This window comes from Juglans microcarpa x Juglans regia, chromosome 5D, assembly GCF_004785595.1.
Source record: "Juglans microcarpa x Juglans regia isolate MS1-56 chromosome 5D, Jm3101_v1.0, whole genome shotgun sequence".
In the NCBI taxonomy this organism is placed as follows: Eukaryota; Viridiplantae; Streptophyta; class Magnoliopsida; order Fagales; family Juglandaceae; genus Juglans; species Juglans microcarpa x Juglans regia.
In genome coordinates this window covers 27,496,273-27,513,371 of record NC_054602.1, presented here as the reverse complement: position 1 = coordinate 27,513,371, position 17,099 = coordinate 27,496,273, and the positions used below count along the sequence as shown (strand labels likewise).

General features: G+C 36.0%; 1 protein-coding gene across 1 annotated transcript; it reads left to right on the top strand.

Moving 5' to 3' along the window:
* Nucleotides 1–11,368: 11,368 nt before the first annotated feature.
* LOC121264155 (isocitrate dehydrogenase [NAD] catalytic subunit 5, mitochondrial-like) lies at nucleotides 11,369–16,571 on the top strand. The gene is made up of 7 exons (XM_041167229.1): nucleotides 11,369–11,613; nucleotides 13,642–13,962; nucleotides 14,048–14,209; nucleotides 14,296–14,370; nucleotides 14,548–14,657; nucleotides 14,729–14,801; nucleotides 15,949–16,571. The coding sequence occupies exons 1-7, from the start codon at nucleotides 11,428–11,430 to the stop codon at nucleotides 16,138–16,140; spliced, it is 1,119 nt and encodes a 372-aa protein (XP_041023163.1). The 5' UTR covers nucleotides 11,369–11,427; the 3' UTR covers nucleotides 16,141–16,571.
* Nucleotides 16,572–17,099: the final 528 nt, after the last annotated feature.

Genomic DNA, 17,099 nt, shown 5'->3' with positions numbered 1-17,099 from the left:
AAGCTATATCAGTTTGTGAGATTGTTTTTTGTGTAATAACTTTGTGGTTAGAGTATTTCCCTTTGACAATTGGATCTAGTTGTCTATTGCATCTAAAAAATCATGGTTTCCATGGGCTCAAGACATGATTGTATGTGATATGCCATTTACCATCAAGCAATCTTGCATTGATCTTCTCCTTACAATCCATTTTTGTTATGGGACATGGCTTAGAAGCATTACTCTCACTAAACTTTCCCGTACTAGGAGTGCGGATTTGGAGATGGAATACTAGGAGCAAACATTATGGTTGACAAATTATTGTAATAAGAAAATTGATTTTGTTAGTGTTTCCCACAAGAGAAAATCTTCGGAAAGGAGCTGGTGTTAAACCCCAAATAACACCCTCCAATGAGGTGGCACCACATCGTCATCCCATTTGTCTAAGAATGGACTGTAGAACACTGAATTGCAGACTTCATACATAAAAACCCTCTCATAAGACCATCGTCCAAGACCCTCCCATCTCCCAAACCCATTGCCTGCCGTGACACTCTCTCCCCCATTGCAAGATCCTCGAAGACCCATTCTTCCATTGTTGTGACCCTCTCTCTCTTTCGTTACCGTCTCTTCAAATACTCATTCTTCCATTGCTACGACCATTGACACCCCTCGAAGCTGACGACATTGCCATTAACGTGACCATTGAAGCCCCTCGACTCTATGACCCTTGAAATAGGTAGTTTCTCTTTGCCATATGACCTATATCGAGCAAGTGATTAAGAGAACACCAGGGTTCTCTCTGCTAAACTTTCCGCTACCATCAAACCCAAAATCAAAGTTTTCTCGGACTTGGGCTTTGCACTTGACAACATTGCCAAGATTGTACACAGTGATCTATGTATTCTTACTCGAAGTGCCGGTAATTAGATTGGACCTTCAATGCTGTGTTGAAGAGTATTCTGGGTTCCAATGAAGACATCGGCAATGGCTTATCCATCTTCATCTTCATCTTCAAATCTGAATAATATGTTTTTAAATTCATCTACATTGACTTATGCATCTCTAAGTTTTTGCATAGCTATAAACAGTACTTCTTCAAGTTATCACTGTTTACTTTCCAAACATTACTTTTAATATTTTTTCTCTCTATCGGAATGGCTCTCTCTCGTATTTCTCAATGGAACTTTCTCGATTCCTCAAAAGTTTTCTCTCCTTCCTTTCTCTTGCTCTCTCTGCTCTCTTCAACACCAACATTTCCAGAAACAATATTTCAACCTTCTCTCTGCTCTGCTGCACCATTGCCCAAAGCAAAGCAACTGCACCACCCACAAATTTAGCTAGCGGTTCCTTCATCAACGATGGCCTCTTCTCTCGCCCGATACTCGATTCCGTGCGGCTGTTTGGAAACTCTAGAAAGGGTGATTTCGTGCAAGTCACTTGTTTTGATTTCACAAATTATTTTTTGTGATTTCTCCTCGTGCAAGCCACTTGGTTGGAAGTTGAGTTTGTATGAAATTTATTTTAGTTGGCAGTTGAATTTGTATAGAATTTATTTTGATTGAAAGTTGAATTTGTATGGAATTACATTGTATTAAGTTGTGAATTTGTATGAAATTTATTGGACTTGGAGTTGAATTTATTTGAGTTGGATGGTCTATTGAATTTATTGGACTGATGATCTATTGATTTAGGAAAAAATAATTTTGATGAGGATCCCTTCTTATTTATGACGCATAATAATTTTGAAAACATATTGGTCTATATTTTAGCTTTGGTTTGAAATAGACCATCCAGATTAATAATATTTATAAACATTAACGGTCTATTTTTTAAGATTTCAATTTTATAAACATTAATAAAATTTATAAAATAATTAATATTTTATTATTATTTGGTTCAAAGATGTATAATTCAATGTAAGAATTTTTCTTCATATGCAAAATCAATCTTCAAAGGACGTGATTTTGCATATGAAGATGCATAAGCCACTATCAATACTCGAGTCTTAAAGTCTTCAAGGTGGTTTTTGAAGTATGATTTGGATAAGACCATGATGCCCAATATTGGATTTTTTTTTTTTTAACCAAACATTCCTTCATAAAACATTCAATACAAGCTATTTTGATCAATCTAAAGAGATTGAGCAACAAACAAAGGAACATCGTCCCACCACGTCTATATTATCAACATTCCAAGCATAATGTGTTAATCTATGAGCTATCGCATTCCCCATGTGATGTACATGTTGAATTTCAATATCATGAAAATGATACAACAAACTCTTTGCCTCCTTGATGAGATTACCATCCACTGAAAATGAATCTTGTTATTCTTTCATTTCTTTAACTATCAACAAACAATCACTTTCAATAACAATTTTGGGAAAACCCAAATGGAAACAAAGTTGTAAGCCCCACAGTAAAGCCAACAATTCAATAGCACCAAGATCCTCTACCTTATTCTCCATCTTACTAGCAGCCATCACCAACTTTCCTTTGTAATCTCTAAGAACAACACCCACACTAGCTTTTCTCAAGTCAAAAAGCATGGCTTCATCAACATTCAGCTTGAAAAAACCCACTAGTGGTGGCTTCCAACAACACATAGTTTTTGCTTTCTCAGCTGATGAATTCATGAGGTCCTTGTGTGTTTTATATAAAGACAAAGCCTTATTTATAACCCCATTCCCCAAGTTATGATCAGAAAGAACGTAGAGAAGTCTGATTGGTTTCCTTTTTCCAGTACAAATGTAACCAAAACCAAGAAGTCCATTTCTGAATTCATATTCACATAAGTCTTCCACCGATTCCTAATTGTTGGACAAAAAACTAAAGCATGTAAAACATCCTCTGGTGTTGCCTCAGAGAAACAACATATGTCCTCCACCTCTATTTTCTTCTTTTAAGATTATTAAGTGTATGCAGAATATCCTTACAGATATAGGTGTAACCGGTTCGGTTTAGTCTGATTTTTTAGTTTTAATAAAGTGCCAATTTGTATTAGTTATAGTAATTTAGTTATAGTGATTATCATAATTATATATTAGTATTTGTTATAGTTATAGTTATTTTAATTTAGTACAAATATTAGTATACTATAACTTTGGTTCTTGAAAATATTAATAATTTATTTGACTCAGACTATAAATATTAGTATATAAATTAATACTATAAATCTGTTAATTTGACTCCGACTATAAATATGTTTGACTCAGACTAATAATCTAGTAAGAATTATCTTAAACATCAAATAAATTCACATTTTTAAGATTAAAACTTTATATTATAAATTATAATTATGGGTATAAACAGTCCGGTTCGGTCCGGTTTTGGACAAAATTTAGGACCGAACCGATATGCACCGGTTTTATATTTTTGAAAATCGATTACACACTGATTACCCTTCAAAATTTGAGGTTCTGGTTTTACCGATTCCGGTCCAGTTCGGTCCAATTTTTCAGTTTTAATAGTATTAGTATTAGGGCATAAAACGCCATTAATATACTAATATATATTAGTATACTAATGTATACTAATTAATTAAAGCGAAATGTAATTAATATATTAATATATATTATTATTACTAATATATTATTTATATATTAAAAGAAATATGTTGAGAATTTATTAGGCTATAAAAAGTTATTAATATATATATTTTATGTTTAAAGCATATGATCAAATAAATTCTCACGTTTAAGATTAAGATTTTATGTTATAAATTATAATAATATTATCTTATATATAATTATAATTTATATTATTATACATATTATATATATAAATTTAAATTTTATATAATATAAAAATATAATATATAATATTAAACAAATTAATTTAAAATATATAATATAATGAATCGGTTCGGTCCGGTCCGGTCCCAAAAATTATGGAACCGGTACAGACCGGTTTTGGAATTACGGAAACCGGTTCTGGACCGGTCCAAAATTGAACCCGTTCCACCAATCCGGTCTGGTTTTTCGGTTAAATTTTACACCCCGAAATTTATAATATAACATTACTTTATATATAATTATAATTTATATTAATATATATTATATATATAAATGATATATTATATAAAAATATTATATATAATATTAAAAATTAATTAAATATATATATGTGAACCGTTTCGGTCTCATAAAACGTAAAAGACCGGACCAAACTTGATTGACTTTTAAAATAAAGGAACTAGTCCCGGATCGGACTGGATCAACCATTCCGTGCCGGTTTTTTGGTATTTCAGTTAATTTTTATAGCCCTACTTAGAGGCTCTCCAGGCAAAAGTCTCCTCCACAGTTTAGACTGATCTATACTTGTAAAGCTTTTCCCCTGACTTCTTTTGCATTGTTACTGAATGAATCGATAAGCACTTCGAACACTAAAGTTACCATTCTTTTCTTAAGTCCATATCCATTTATCCTCATACTGATTTGTTGCCAGCATAATTTTCAAAATATCAGCAGCAACAATTAGATTAAAGAGATCTCTAATAGACTCCACCTTCCACCATTTGACCTCTTGATCAATGAGTGTGTCCACTGTATCTTTCACATGACTTCCTTACATTAAACCCATCTCCTTAAAAAATAACCTATTGCAAACAAAGTGACACAAGAGTGTTTGAGGATCAGCCCAATGAATCTAATGAATCCACTAAGCCCAATGACTCCAAAGACCAACTCATTACCCAACGCATTGTCCAATACTTATTTGAAATGTCATTCTGGGAAGATTCTGGATGACTTAGCCAGCAAGCTATATCTCATTGGAAAGTCTCATGTCTCTAGTTTCCAACGCATCAAACGGTGTGCAATTTGGAGTTTTCTAGAGGAAGTTATAAGGATTTTACTGAAAGGTGTGCAAGGCGGTTGGGATGTTGCGAATTTTCAATTTTTTTTTTGTCTTTTGGAATTCTCTAGGCAATAGTGTTTTGAAATTGTTATGTCTTTTGGAATTACCCATGCTTGGAGGGTTATTCCAAGTTTTCCTATATAAACCCCTTTATGCTAATGAAAAATACAGACTTGAGTTGATTACAAAATTGAGATTTTAGCTTATGAAGAAGAGCTTCTTCTAATAACTCTTATCCTAGGTGGATTCTAATAGGTGGCGAGTTCTTGCTCTGTATCCCTTTGGTGTTCTTATTTGTATGGTGAGCTTATCTTCCTTTGGGTGGTGATATCTGTATCCCATTGGATTTCCTTATCTTTTATCTTTTATTTCCTATCATAAGCCCAATATCAGTTGGTATCAGAGCTTTTGGTTATCATGGCGGGTCGTCGTCGCGGACCAAACGTTGAATCATCTCCTCATCATGATAGAAATCTACGTGATGTTGAAATGGATGAATTGAGGAGACAAGTTCAACAATTGCAGCAGCATTTTGAGCGATATGAGTCATTTGATCATAATGGTTCTCATCATAATTCTGATGGTCACTCTTTTGGAGGAGATAATGAAGAAGGAAATCCTTTTGGAAATCCACTCTACCATTCTAAAAGTGCAGCATCCTCTAATGAGTCTCTTCCTCGTCAACGTCCTCCATGGAATCATGGTTTTCAACGGGATCAACTAGATGTGAAAGTTGATATTCCAGAGTTTGAAGGAAGAATGCAACCAGAGGAGTTTATCGATTGGCTATATTCAGTTGATCGGGTCTATGGTTATAAAGATGTTCCAAATCATCGTAGGGTGAAGCTTGTTTCCATTAAATTAAAGAAGTATGCTTCTTTATGTTGGGAGAATTTGAAGAAGCAGCGAGCTCGTGAAGGTAGAAGTCGTATTGCTACTTAGGGAAAAATGAGAAAATAGCTTAAGAGAAATTTTTTCCCAGAAAACTACCGACAATATATTTTCCTTAAGTTCCATAATTTTAGGCAAATGGAGAGTACTGTGAAAGAGTATACTATAGAATTTGATCATAAGTATATGGAATGTGATATTGCCGAACCAGGGGAGCATACTATTGCTCACTATCTTGGAGGGTTGTGGATGGAAATTGGGAATATTGTCCAATAACAGCCATATTGGACTTTTGTTGATGTTGTCAAACTGGCATTGAAGGTGGAAAAACAACTTAAGGAGGCTCGTGGAAGTAGCCATCGATTTGTGACAAAAGATGGGCATTCCAACTGGGGGAGTGCTTCAACCGCCAAACAAATTTCGAGAGGTAAGGCTACGAATTCTAAATTCTCAAAGAAGGAAGTGGGAGCTGGTTCAAGTTGTCCAATTGCCGATTCTCACAAATGTTTTAAGTGCTAAGGAATTGGTCATATTGCTTCGGATTGTCCAAATCATGGAATTGTGACTTTTATTGAAGAAGAAGATGACGAAGAAATTGAGAAGAATTTAGAAGGTGAAGAGGAAAAAGAAGAGGTCACCTATGCTGATAATGGAGAATCTCTTGTTGTTAATCGAAGTTTAAGTATGGATCGTAAAGATAAAGATGAGTGGCTTTAAACCAACATCTTTCACACAAGATGTACTTCTCATGATAAAGTCTGTGATCTTAACATTGATGGAAGAAGTTGTGAAAATGTTGTGGCAGAAAATATGGTTGAAAAATTGAAATTGAAGACAGAGCCACATCCTCAACCTTACAAGCTTACTTGGTTTTGCAAGGGGTATGAGATAAAAGTCAATAAGCGATTTCTTGTTCAATTTTCTATAGGAAAGAATTATCAAGATAAAGTACTATGTGATGTTATGCTTATAAATGTATGTCATCTACTACTTGGTGACCTTGGCAGTACGATAGAAGAGCTATCCATGATGGTTTTAAAGGTTGTCTTAGGTCCTTGTCGATTAGAGATGACTCGCAAACATGATAAAGGAGAGGGAACTAATTTACTCACGAAATCTGGGCTTGAGAAAGAGTTAGAGTATGCTACTGAAGCTTGTACTCTTGTGGTGTTGGAAGAAAATGAAGAAAAGAATGAGCCACCTCCAATTTTACTACCACTTCTTACTAAGTTTCTCGATGTTATTCCTGAGGAAATTCCACATGGTCTCCCTCCCATGAGAGATATTTAACATTGCATTGACCTTGTACCTGGTTCTGTCATTCCTAACAAGGTAGCTTACAGGATGAGTCCAAAGAAAATTAAGAGTTGCAGCGGCAAGTAGAAGAGCTTTTGGCTAAAGCCTTGCTAAAAGAGAGTATAAGTCCATGTGCTATCCCAGCTCTTCTTGTTCTTAAGAAAGATGGAACTTGGCGCATGTGTGCTGATAGTAGAGCGGTAAACAAGATTACTATCAAATTTCGCTTTCCAATTCCTTGACTTGATGACCTTCTTGACCAACTCCATGGTGCTACTATCTTTTCGAAGATAGATTTGCGAAGTAGTTATCACCAAATACGAATAAGGCTTGGAGATGAGTGGAAAAAGGCCTTTAAGACAAGGGATGGTCTATATGAATGGATGGTTATACCTTTTGGTCTTTCTAATGCTCCTAGCACTTTTATGCGGCTTATGAATCATGTTTTTAGACCATTTATTGGGCATTTTATTGTTGTCTATTTTGACGATATTTTGGTGTATAGCAAAGATAAAGAACAACACTTGAAGCATCTTCGACAAGTTTTCAATACTCTAAGAGATCAAAAGTTGTTTGCCAACTTGAAGAAGTATCACTTCCTTATTGAAAGTCTTGTCTTTTTGGGATATGTTGTTTCTAGCAGGGGCATAAAGATGGATCCTTGCAAGATCGAAACAATTACAAGCTGGCCTACACCAAGGTCACTCCATGGTATTCGAAGTTTCCATGGTCTTGCATCCTTCTATCGACAGTTCATCAAAGGATTTAGCACTGTCATTGCTCCTATCACCGAATGTTTGAAGGGTGGTAATTACAAGTGGACAAGTGAAGCTGAAAAAAGTTTTGAAGTCTGAAAAGGATGGTGACTGAAGTTCCGATTCTCTTTTTACCTGATTTTGATAAAATGTTTGAGGTTGATTGTGATGCTTCAAATGTTGGTATTGGTGCTGTTCTTAGCCAAGAAGGTAAGCCTATAGCCTGCTTTAGTGAAAAGTTGAGTGATTCACAAAAGAATTATTCGACTTATGACAAAGAGTTCTATGCCATTGTTAGTTCCTTACACCATTGGAGTCATTATCTTCTTCCTAAGGAATTTGTTCTCTTATATGATCATGAAGCTGTGAAGTACTTAAATAGCCAACAGAAGCTCAATAGCCAACATGCCAAATAGGTGAGTTTTTGCAGTCATTTTCATTTCTTCTCAAGCATGAGGCAGGTGTTCAAAACCAAGTGGCTGATGCTTTAAGTTGTCGACATTACTTGCTTTCCACTATGCGAGTAAATGTTGTAGGCTTGGAAATAGTGAAGGGGCTATAGCAAGATGATCCTTTATTTGCAAAGGTATGGGAAGAGTGTTCAAAGGGTCCTCATCATCCTTTTTCCTTACAAGATGGCTATCTATTTAAGGGCAATTGTTTATGTATTCCACACTGCTCTTTAAGGAATTTCATTATTATTGAAACTCATGGTAGTGGACTTGCTAGACACTTTGGAAGAGACAAGACACTTGTTCTTGTCAAGGAAAATTTCTATTGGCCAAAGATGGAGAAAGATGTTATGCGATACTTGGAGCGTTGAAGAACTTGTCACATTGCCAAGAGTCATGGACAAAATACGGGATTATGCACTCCACTTCCAGTTCCTAAATCTTCATGTGAAGATGTAAGTATGGATTTTGTTATGGGTTTGTCAAAGACTCAAAGGAACAAAAATTTTATTATGGTGGTTGTTGATCGCTACTCCAAAATGGCGCATTTTGTTCCTTGTAATAAGACACTTGATGCTTCTCATGTGGCTGATCTTTTCTTTCGAGAGATTGTCAAGCTTCATGGTATTCCGAAGACAATCACTTCAGATCGAGACACCAAGTTCTTGAGTCATTTTTGGAGTACTCTTTGGTGAAAACTTGGAACTAATCTTCAATTTAGTTCTACTTGTCATCCCCAAACAAATGGTCAAACAGAAGCTGTCAATCGAAGCTTGGGCAATTTGTTGAGAAGTTTTGTGGGAAAAAATATTAGACAATGGGATCTCTTGTTAGCACAAGCCGAGTTTGCTTACAATTGATCCAGAAGTCAAACTACTGGTTATCGTCCATTTAAGGTTATCTATGGACAAAATCCCATTAGTCCTCTAGAGTTGGCACCACTCCCTACTACCCAGCAGTTTAGTAGAGATGCAGAAGAGAGGGTGAAATTCATTAAAAAGCTGCACGAACAGGTTCGAGATAGCATTCTCAAGCAAACTGAGAAGTATAAGAAGCAAGCCAACAAGCATAAAAAACCAGCAGCTTTTAAAGAAGGTGATTTGCTGTGGATTCACTTTCAGACGAAACGTTTTCCAGGTGGATGTCATGCTAAGCTTAGGCCTAAAGCTGACGGGCCTTTCAAGTTGCTTCAACGTTTATGATCTCTTGCCCTATTATGATGAAGAAGGAGAGCAAGACTTGAGGGCAAGTCTTTTTCAACCAGGGGAGCATGACACTGGAGTGTTTGAGGATCAGCCCAATGAATCCAATGAAGCCACTAAGCCTAATGACTGAAAAGACCAACTCATTACCCAGCCCATTGTCCAACACATTTTTCGAAACGTCATTCTGAGAAGATTCTGGATGACTTAGCCAGCAAGCTATATCTCATTGGAAAGCCTCATGTCTCTAGTTTCCAATGCATCAAATGGTGTGCAATTTAGAGTTTTCTAGAGGAAATTGTAAGGATTTTACTGAAGGGTGTGCAAGGCTGTTGGGATGTTGCGAATTTTCAGATTTTCTTGTCTTTTGGAATTCTCTCGGCAATAGTCTTTTGAAATTCTCATTTCTTTCAGAATTACCCATGCTTGGAGGGTTGTTCCAAGTTTTCCTATATAAATCCCTTTATGCAAATGAAAAATACAGACTTGAATTGATTACAAAATTGAGTTTTTAGCTTATGAAGAAGAGCTTTTTCTTATAACTCTTATCCTTTGGTGGATTCCGATAGGTGGCGAGTTCTCGCTCTGTATCTCTTTGGTGTTCTTATTTGGGTGGTAAGCTTATCTTCCTTTGGGTGGTTATATCTGTATCCCATTAGATCCCCTTATCTTTTATTTTTTATTTCCTATCATAAGCCCAGTATCACAAAGATCCTTGCAAAAATGAGTTGCTTCTAAAAGACCTTGAGCTTCAGCTATTGAAGTCTCCACATAGAAAATAAGGGGTTTCATTATAGAGGCTAGAACAGATCCAGTGTTGTCTCTTACAATAACACCAATACCAATCATATTATCATCAAATCTAACTGCTACATCCGAGTTAACTTTAACCCAATACTCTAGAGGGGCTTCCTGAAGAGAAATGGTAGATTGAGTGTTCACTGATGGTTTCCTTAGGTTGTGTTTGGATGTTGAAGTGAGTTGAGTTGAGATGATAAAATATTGTTAGAATATTATTTTTTAATATTATTATTATTTTTGGATTTGAAAAAGTTGAATTGTTTATTATATTTTGTATTGGAATTTAAAAAAGTTGTAATGATGAGTTGAAACGAGTTGAGATAGGTTGATGATCCAAACGAAGCCTGAGTCTCCATGGCAGATTCATACTCACTACATGCTTTGAGAGCATTCTTGTAGAGAGTAACAAAATTTTGAAAGGAGCATTCATAGATCAAGGCATTTCTTTTAAGCCATATGAATCTTGCCAAATAAGGTAACAGAACCAAATCCTATATAAAGATAACCGATCTATCAACTGGGAGAAAATAACATCAAAAGCTGTAGTTGTAATAGAGGCCTTTTGTAACATCTTTTTCCCAAGAAACCAAACATTTTCTGCTGCAGGGCAAGACCAGATAATATGACGAGGAGTTTCCTTTTCTTGCAAATAAACTGGGTATAAAGAGTCAGCAGCCATCCTTCTTTTGCATAGGTTTAATTTTGTAGGGTAGAGTATCCATACATGCACACGACATAAAAACAATTTCACTTCTCATAACAAAATGAGAAGTTGTCCAATGAGAAAAAGGAAAAAGATCGAAAGAACTTTCCAACATTTTTTAAACGAATATTATAACCAACTTTTTTCTATTAGAACAAGTCCAATGGGGCACAATAAATATTAGTTTTAAATATTCACATTACTCCAAATGGTTTTTTATTTTTTATTTTATAAGCTATTTTCTAAACATTCTTAATTATTAAAAAAATAAAAAATATATATAAATTTAATAATAGTCACTTTCCTAACTATTAAAAAAATAACAAATATATAAATAGACATATTTAAGAGTAGAACAATATTAAAGTACACGCAAAATTCATCTCAAATATAAACACCATGTAAATAAATCTCTTTTAAATATTGAGGTTTTTACTATTCTCTCCCTCTCTCTCTCTCTCTCTCGCCCCCCGTGTTGGCCCAGTGGTTATGGCTTCTCAGCTCATTAAACGCGTTCTTGGAGGCCGGTCGCGCCAGATCCTCTCCTCCCGCGCAAACCCTGAAGCTAATGCACTGTTTATGTACCGGGCCTTCTCCTCCGTCTCCACGCTGATCCGAGCCACTCTCTTCCCTGGCGACGGTATCGGCCCCGAGATCGCCGAGTCCGTCAAACAGGTCCCTCTCTCTTCCTCTAAGATCCCCAATTAATTCCAAATTGGATTATCTCGCTATGCTAACCGTGTAATTCATAAGAGAATATAATACACACACGATGTTGAACTTTAATTTAGCTGCTTTTAGGCGTGACTCTCATCGGGGATAGTTTTATAAGCCAAACAGAGTATAAGGGTTTTATTGCATCGGACATGTGTGCTATCTTTGGCTTGAGTTCCCCTTTTTCAGACCAGTCCCTTGATGTTGTTTCTTAAAGAAAAAGTCCCTTGTTAAGTGCTTTATAAGAGTCCGGTATGGACCTAAGAATTTGCAAATATAATTGGGATTGATTGTTTCAATGATTAGTATCTCGAGGAGATTGCTTTCCCTACGAAAAATCTGAGTTAAGCCCCCCTGTCTCCAACACCACACAAAACCCCACGAAAAAAAAAGATAGGTTGATGATGTATTAGATATTTAATAATTCAATCTTCATTGTCAAGGTAGAAGGATTGTCAAAAGAATTTTAATATATTTTTCTGGGCGTTACACTTTGATGGAATTAATGGAGTCGGCCAGTACTTTAGAAGTATGTTGAAATATCTTCCGGAGAGAAAAAACAAAAGCCTACTTGGATTGAGATCGACTCGGATGTATAGTCAATGCACAAGGATAGCACTTTCTGGACTGTTGAATAATTTTGTTTCAATTCAAGCCGCTACAACGATCAGGGGAAGCTGAGGAAATTAATGGGCATGAGAGCTGACATTCATGCCGAGAAATGAATGTTGGTGGAGCCTTAAGCTATGTTTAGTTTCTATTTTTTAGAAGTTTTCACATTCAGTCCAAACATCTTTTAAATAGCAAAATTTCTCCTATTCTCAAAAATAAAGTAATAAAATTTTCATCAAATCATTTGCTCTATTTCCTAAAAAAAAAAAATTAAAAACAAACACACACAAAAAGAGCTTCTACCAAAACTAAAAAAATAACACCTGTTACAAAAACTTTATCCAAACAACTTTTCAAATATACCTATCCTCTTTCACAAACCTCAATACAAGCATATCTCAAAACGTTTTTGTACAAACAACTTTTCATTGTTTCTACCCACTTTCACAAAACCCAATACAAAACACATCTTTTTCAAGAACTTACAAAATTCTCAGTAACAAACATGCTTTTAGCTTGGGAATGGGGGTTGAGGATGCAAAGTTATCTTGTATGTCTTCAAAGTGCCAATATTTTTCTTTTAAATCTTTGTTTACTTTTTGTTTGGATTCATTTTCATTTGTGGTATTCTTTCATTAGGATTCTTAGTTAGGATTCAATGACCACATCTGTTTTGTTTATATATTGGAAGATGTTAGTATGCCGCCTGAGTTTGCTCCCTCATTTTAACCGCTCATGTATTTAATTTTTTTTTACTTAATGATTAAGAAAATGTTTTTTAGTGTATTGGTGTATTTTTTTTATTTTTAAAAAATATTTAAAAATATTAAAAAAATGTAAAAAAGAAAAGAAGATAAAAATAAAAAAGCAACTTTGTGCTAGTGGGCACGCCCAGCGGTCAAAGCTGGGCGGCACGCTAGCACGACTCTTATTTATTTATTTCGATCGCAAGGGTTTTGGGAATGGTGATGTTTTATTGAGCACTTATTTGGTTTTTGTTTTCATTTGCGAGGGATATGAATGATCATATTTTATTGGGCCCTCTTATCTTCACCGTTTCTTTCTTTGTTTTGAATGTTCAGGGTTGGTTCTGTGCTCCTTTTTTCTTTCTAATATTTTGGCCTTTTTATAGATTTATGTTCTATTTTTGCTACTATATCCCAAAATTTGAACAGGTCATATTAGATATGGAATTCTATGTTGATAGTTGTTTTCAAAATGCCTTAACTTGCATATATTGCTGAAGAATATGTGTTACTTGCATCTGAATGTTTGAGTCTCCAAGAATGTGAGATACCAATATTTTACCGATGATACTGTCATCATTTGTCTAATATAGTCATGTTCAGATTAGTTTCATCGCACAAATTTACACAGATATTTAAAGCAGCTGATGTTCCAATTGAATGGGAAGAGCACTACGTTGGGGACCAAATAGATCCTAGAACTCAAAGTTTCCTAACATGGGAAAGCTTAGAATCTGTACGGCGAAATGGGGTAGGCTTGAAAGGGCCTATGGCCACACCCATTGGAAAAGGTCATCGTTCTTTGAATCTTACTCTAAGGAAAGAATTAAATTTATATGCTAATGTTCGGCCTTGCTCCAGCCTCCCTGGCTATAAAACTCGGTATGATGATGTAAATCTTATCACTATCCGTGAAAACACAGAAGGGGAGTACAGCGGACTTGAACATCAAGTAAGTGCACTTTGATATATACAGATGAATGTTGGCAATATTAGATGTGCGTGAATCTGAACTTGTTCCCTACTTTTGATGCTAGGTGGTCAGAGGTGTGGTTGAAAGCCTCAAGATCATTACTCGACAGGCCAGTTTGAGGGTGGCTGAATATGCTTTTCACTATGCCAAGACCCATGGAAGAGAGAGAGTGTCTGCAATACACAAAGCGAACATTATGCAGAAAACTGATGGTCTTTTTCTAAAGGTCTGCACTAGTAGATGCATGGATTAGAGATTCTAGATTGTTTAGCCTAATAACATCATCTTGACTTCAGTTGGCTTTGCTTGCAGTGTTGTCGTGAGGTTGCAGAGAAGTACCCTGAGATTAAATACGAGGAAGTTGTTATTGACAATTGCTGTATGATGGTATAGATATGAGTCTCTCTATAGTCATTCAATTTGATGCATGTGCATATGGGTTTCCTTTCTTGCAATGGCCTATCTTAATAAATAAAACCATTTTAACTTTTAAGGCATGCTGTGAAATTGCATTTCTTCCAGCATGCAACTTTATGCACTGACCTCTGGTTTTTAAATGCTCAGCTTGTGAAGAATCCAGCTCTTTTTGATGTATTGGTGATGCCTAATCTATATGGTGACATTATCAGTGACCTTTGTGCTGGGTTGGTAGGGGGATTAGGCTTAACACCAAGGTTTGTACGTTCCTGTAGACATCTCCAATCATCTATAACTAGATCATCTGACATTATGACTTAATTTGCAGCTGCAATATTGGCGAGGGAGGAATTGCCCTCGCTGAAGCTGTACATGGTTCAGCACCTGATATTGCTGGAAAGGTTAGACCTCAAAAGTGATTTATGACTTTTGTGTTTCCCATAGCTCCTTGGTATGTAATCATGTATAGCCATTTATATGCCTTCTCATTTTAAAAATCGTGCTAGATCTTCCCCTTTCTCCTGTCCCTGCTGATATTAAATGTTTTTTTTTTTGGCCTTGCTCGGAGGATTAGCATGAAACATAAGTTTCCTATAGGAAGAAGGATACCCCCCCCCCCTCTCTCTCTCTCTCTAGGTTCAAGACATTATGCAGTTTGTGTTCATCCTATATTACCATACAGACACAAATAAGTTTTCTTGGACTTTTATAAACAGAGTATTTTTTTTTTTTATTGGCACCGGGTGTTAGGAACAACGTCCTGACTAATCTCGAGGGTGCACAAGCTCCGGCAAGGAGTTTCCCGCAAATGCATCTCGGGTAATTCAAGGGGAAAATCCCTTAGTCCGATGGCCCCTAGAGATTGTTTGCACCCAAGAGGATTTGAACCTTAGACCTAGGGGGAGCATACCCATAAGCCCAAGGTCTTTACCACTTGACCCAACCGCTAGAATAGTAGAATTTTCAGGATGATTTTTTTGAGGGAATAGAACCTGAACAGGCTTCTAAAGCAGTCAAAAAGTGGTGGCAGACTATTCCACTTTGATGCCCATTCTACAAATAATAATAATAGTAATACTAAGACCTTCAACGGATGTTCTCTTGATCTTATACAGTTCCAGTTGGGATTTTCTGTCTGGGGAAATCACTTGAAAACTGTTGTCATTTTTATTCTAGACCATCGGTGATATGGGACACTAGTACGAAGTGTTGCATTTTTAGTTAGCCTTTTAGACAAGCTTTAACTGAGTCTTTTTACCATAGCACTTCGTCAAAGTGCCAGCAATTAATGACACATGGCCTAGAGAAGATGGTTTTAGGAGAGGATTATAGACTACAATTTTTTTTTTGCAACTTTCTCCTTCTGTTAATTGCTTCCTACCCCCCCCCCCCCCCCCCCCCCCCCCCCCCCCCCCCCCCCTTCCCTTCCGCCCTCTAAAACGTCCCTTGTGCTTCCACACTTGTAACTCTGTGTTTCTTTAAGCATACTTCCTATGAAAACAAAATGTGTGAAACTCAGTTATATTTGTTGTGGTTGAGTTTATATAGAATTTGGCGAATCCAACTGCTTTGCTGCTTAGTGGTGTCTCAATGCTGCACCATCTCAATCTCCATGATAAAGCTGATCAGATCCAAAATGCTATCCTCGACACAATTGCAGAAGGGAAGTACCGAACAGCTGACCTTGGTGGTAGTTCATCTACTAGTGACTTCACAAAGGCAATTTGTGATCATCTTTGAAGAGTATGTCTTACTATAGGATTTGAGTTTTGCATTGAGTTGACGGCAAAGAATTTGTCGTGATGTCTCTAATAGAACCATATTCAGAACCTTTATCTAGATCTTTTTCTAAGGGGAATAACACCACATCACCTTGATGCTTTGAAATTCATCTGGTTACCAACGTACAATTTGAAAAAAAAAAAAAAAAATGTAGATGTGGTACCATAAAGCCATGGAGAGGTCAAGGACGTTCATGGGAATAACAGAGATTGGACTCTGCATAAAGGACACTCCATATTAAACTTCCCGTGCTATATGATTTTGGTGTTTTTTTTGTCAATACAAGAAGAAATAAGAGCATCACGGTTTGGTGTTAACCCCAGCTTTATTCTTCCCTATGTGGACCTGGATAGTCTTCTTTCTGATGAGGATGCTTTCAAGGTTTTCCCTTAATCTTCTTAACGTCTGTCTTCAATCATACAAGGTATACGCAGTGTATTAGTCTCATATGACTGTTCCTTAGTTTGCAGCATTGTTTCAATCGACTCTACTTTTGGATTTAACTTCTAATCACTTCAGCCAGTCACTGGGAAAGAAAAATAATGGCGTAGCATTGTTTCAATCCACTCTACTTTCAAGAATGAGCCTTTGGATTAGGAGGTTGTGGGATGGTGTTTTGCTCTTGTTGTAGGGTTCTTTACTTTTTAATCAATTACTGTCGGCCTAGGAAATGAAAAATGATGTTTATTGTCGTCCTATGTTCATTTGGAGAGTAAGATAAGATGATATGAGAATTTTCTAAATAGTAAGTAAGATAGTTTGTGAATAATAGTGAGATAGTTTGAGTTGAGTGATTTTTGGATTTTGCGAAATAAGAGAAAAAAAGTTGAATATAAAATATTATAAAGTTAAAATATTGTTAAAATATATTTTTATAATATTATTTTTATTTGGAGATTTGAAAAACTTGAACTATT

Excerpts from the sequence above, each read along its gene's own strand:
- LOC121264155 (XM_041167229.1), top strand. The coding sequence starts at position 11,428 with ATGGCTTCTCAGCTCATTAAACGCGTTCTTGGAGGCCGGTCGCGCCAG. Across the intron at positions 13,963-14,047 it reads ACAGCGGACTTGAACATCAA|GTGGTCAGAGGTGTGGTTGA; the intron begins GTAAGTGCACTT and ends TTTTGATGCTAG. Across the intron at positions 14,371-14,547 it reads TTGACAATTGCTGTATGATG|CTTGTGAAGAATCCAGCTCT; the intron begins GTATAGATATGA and ends TTAAATGCTCAG.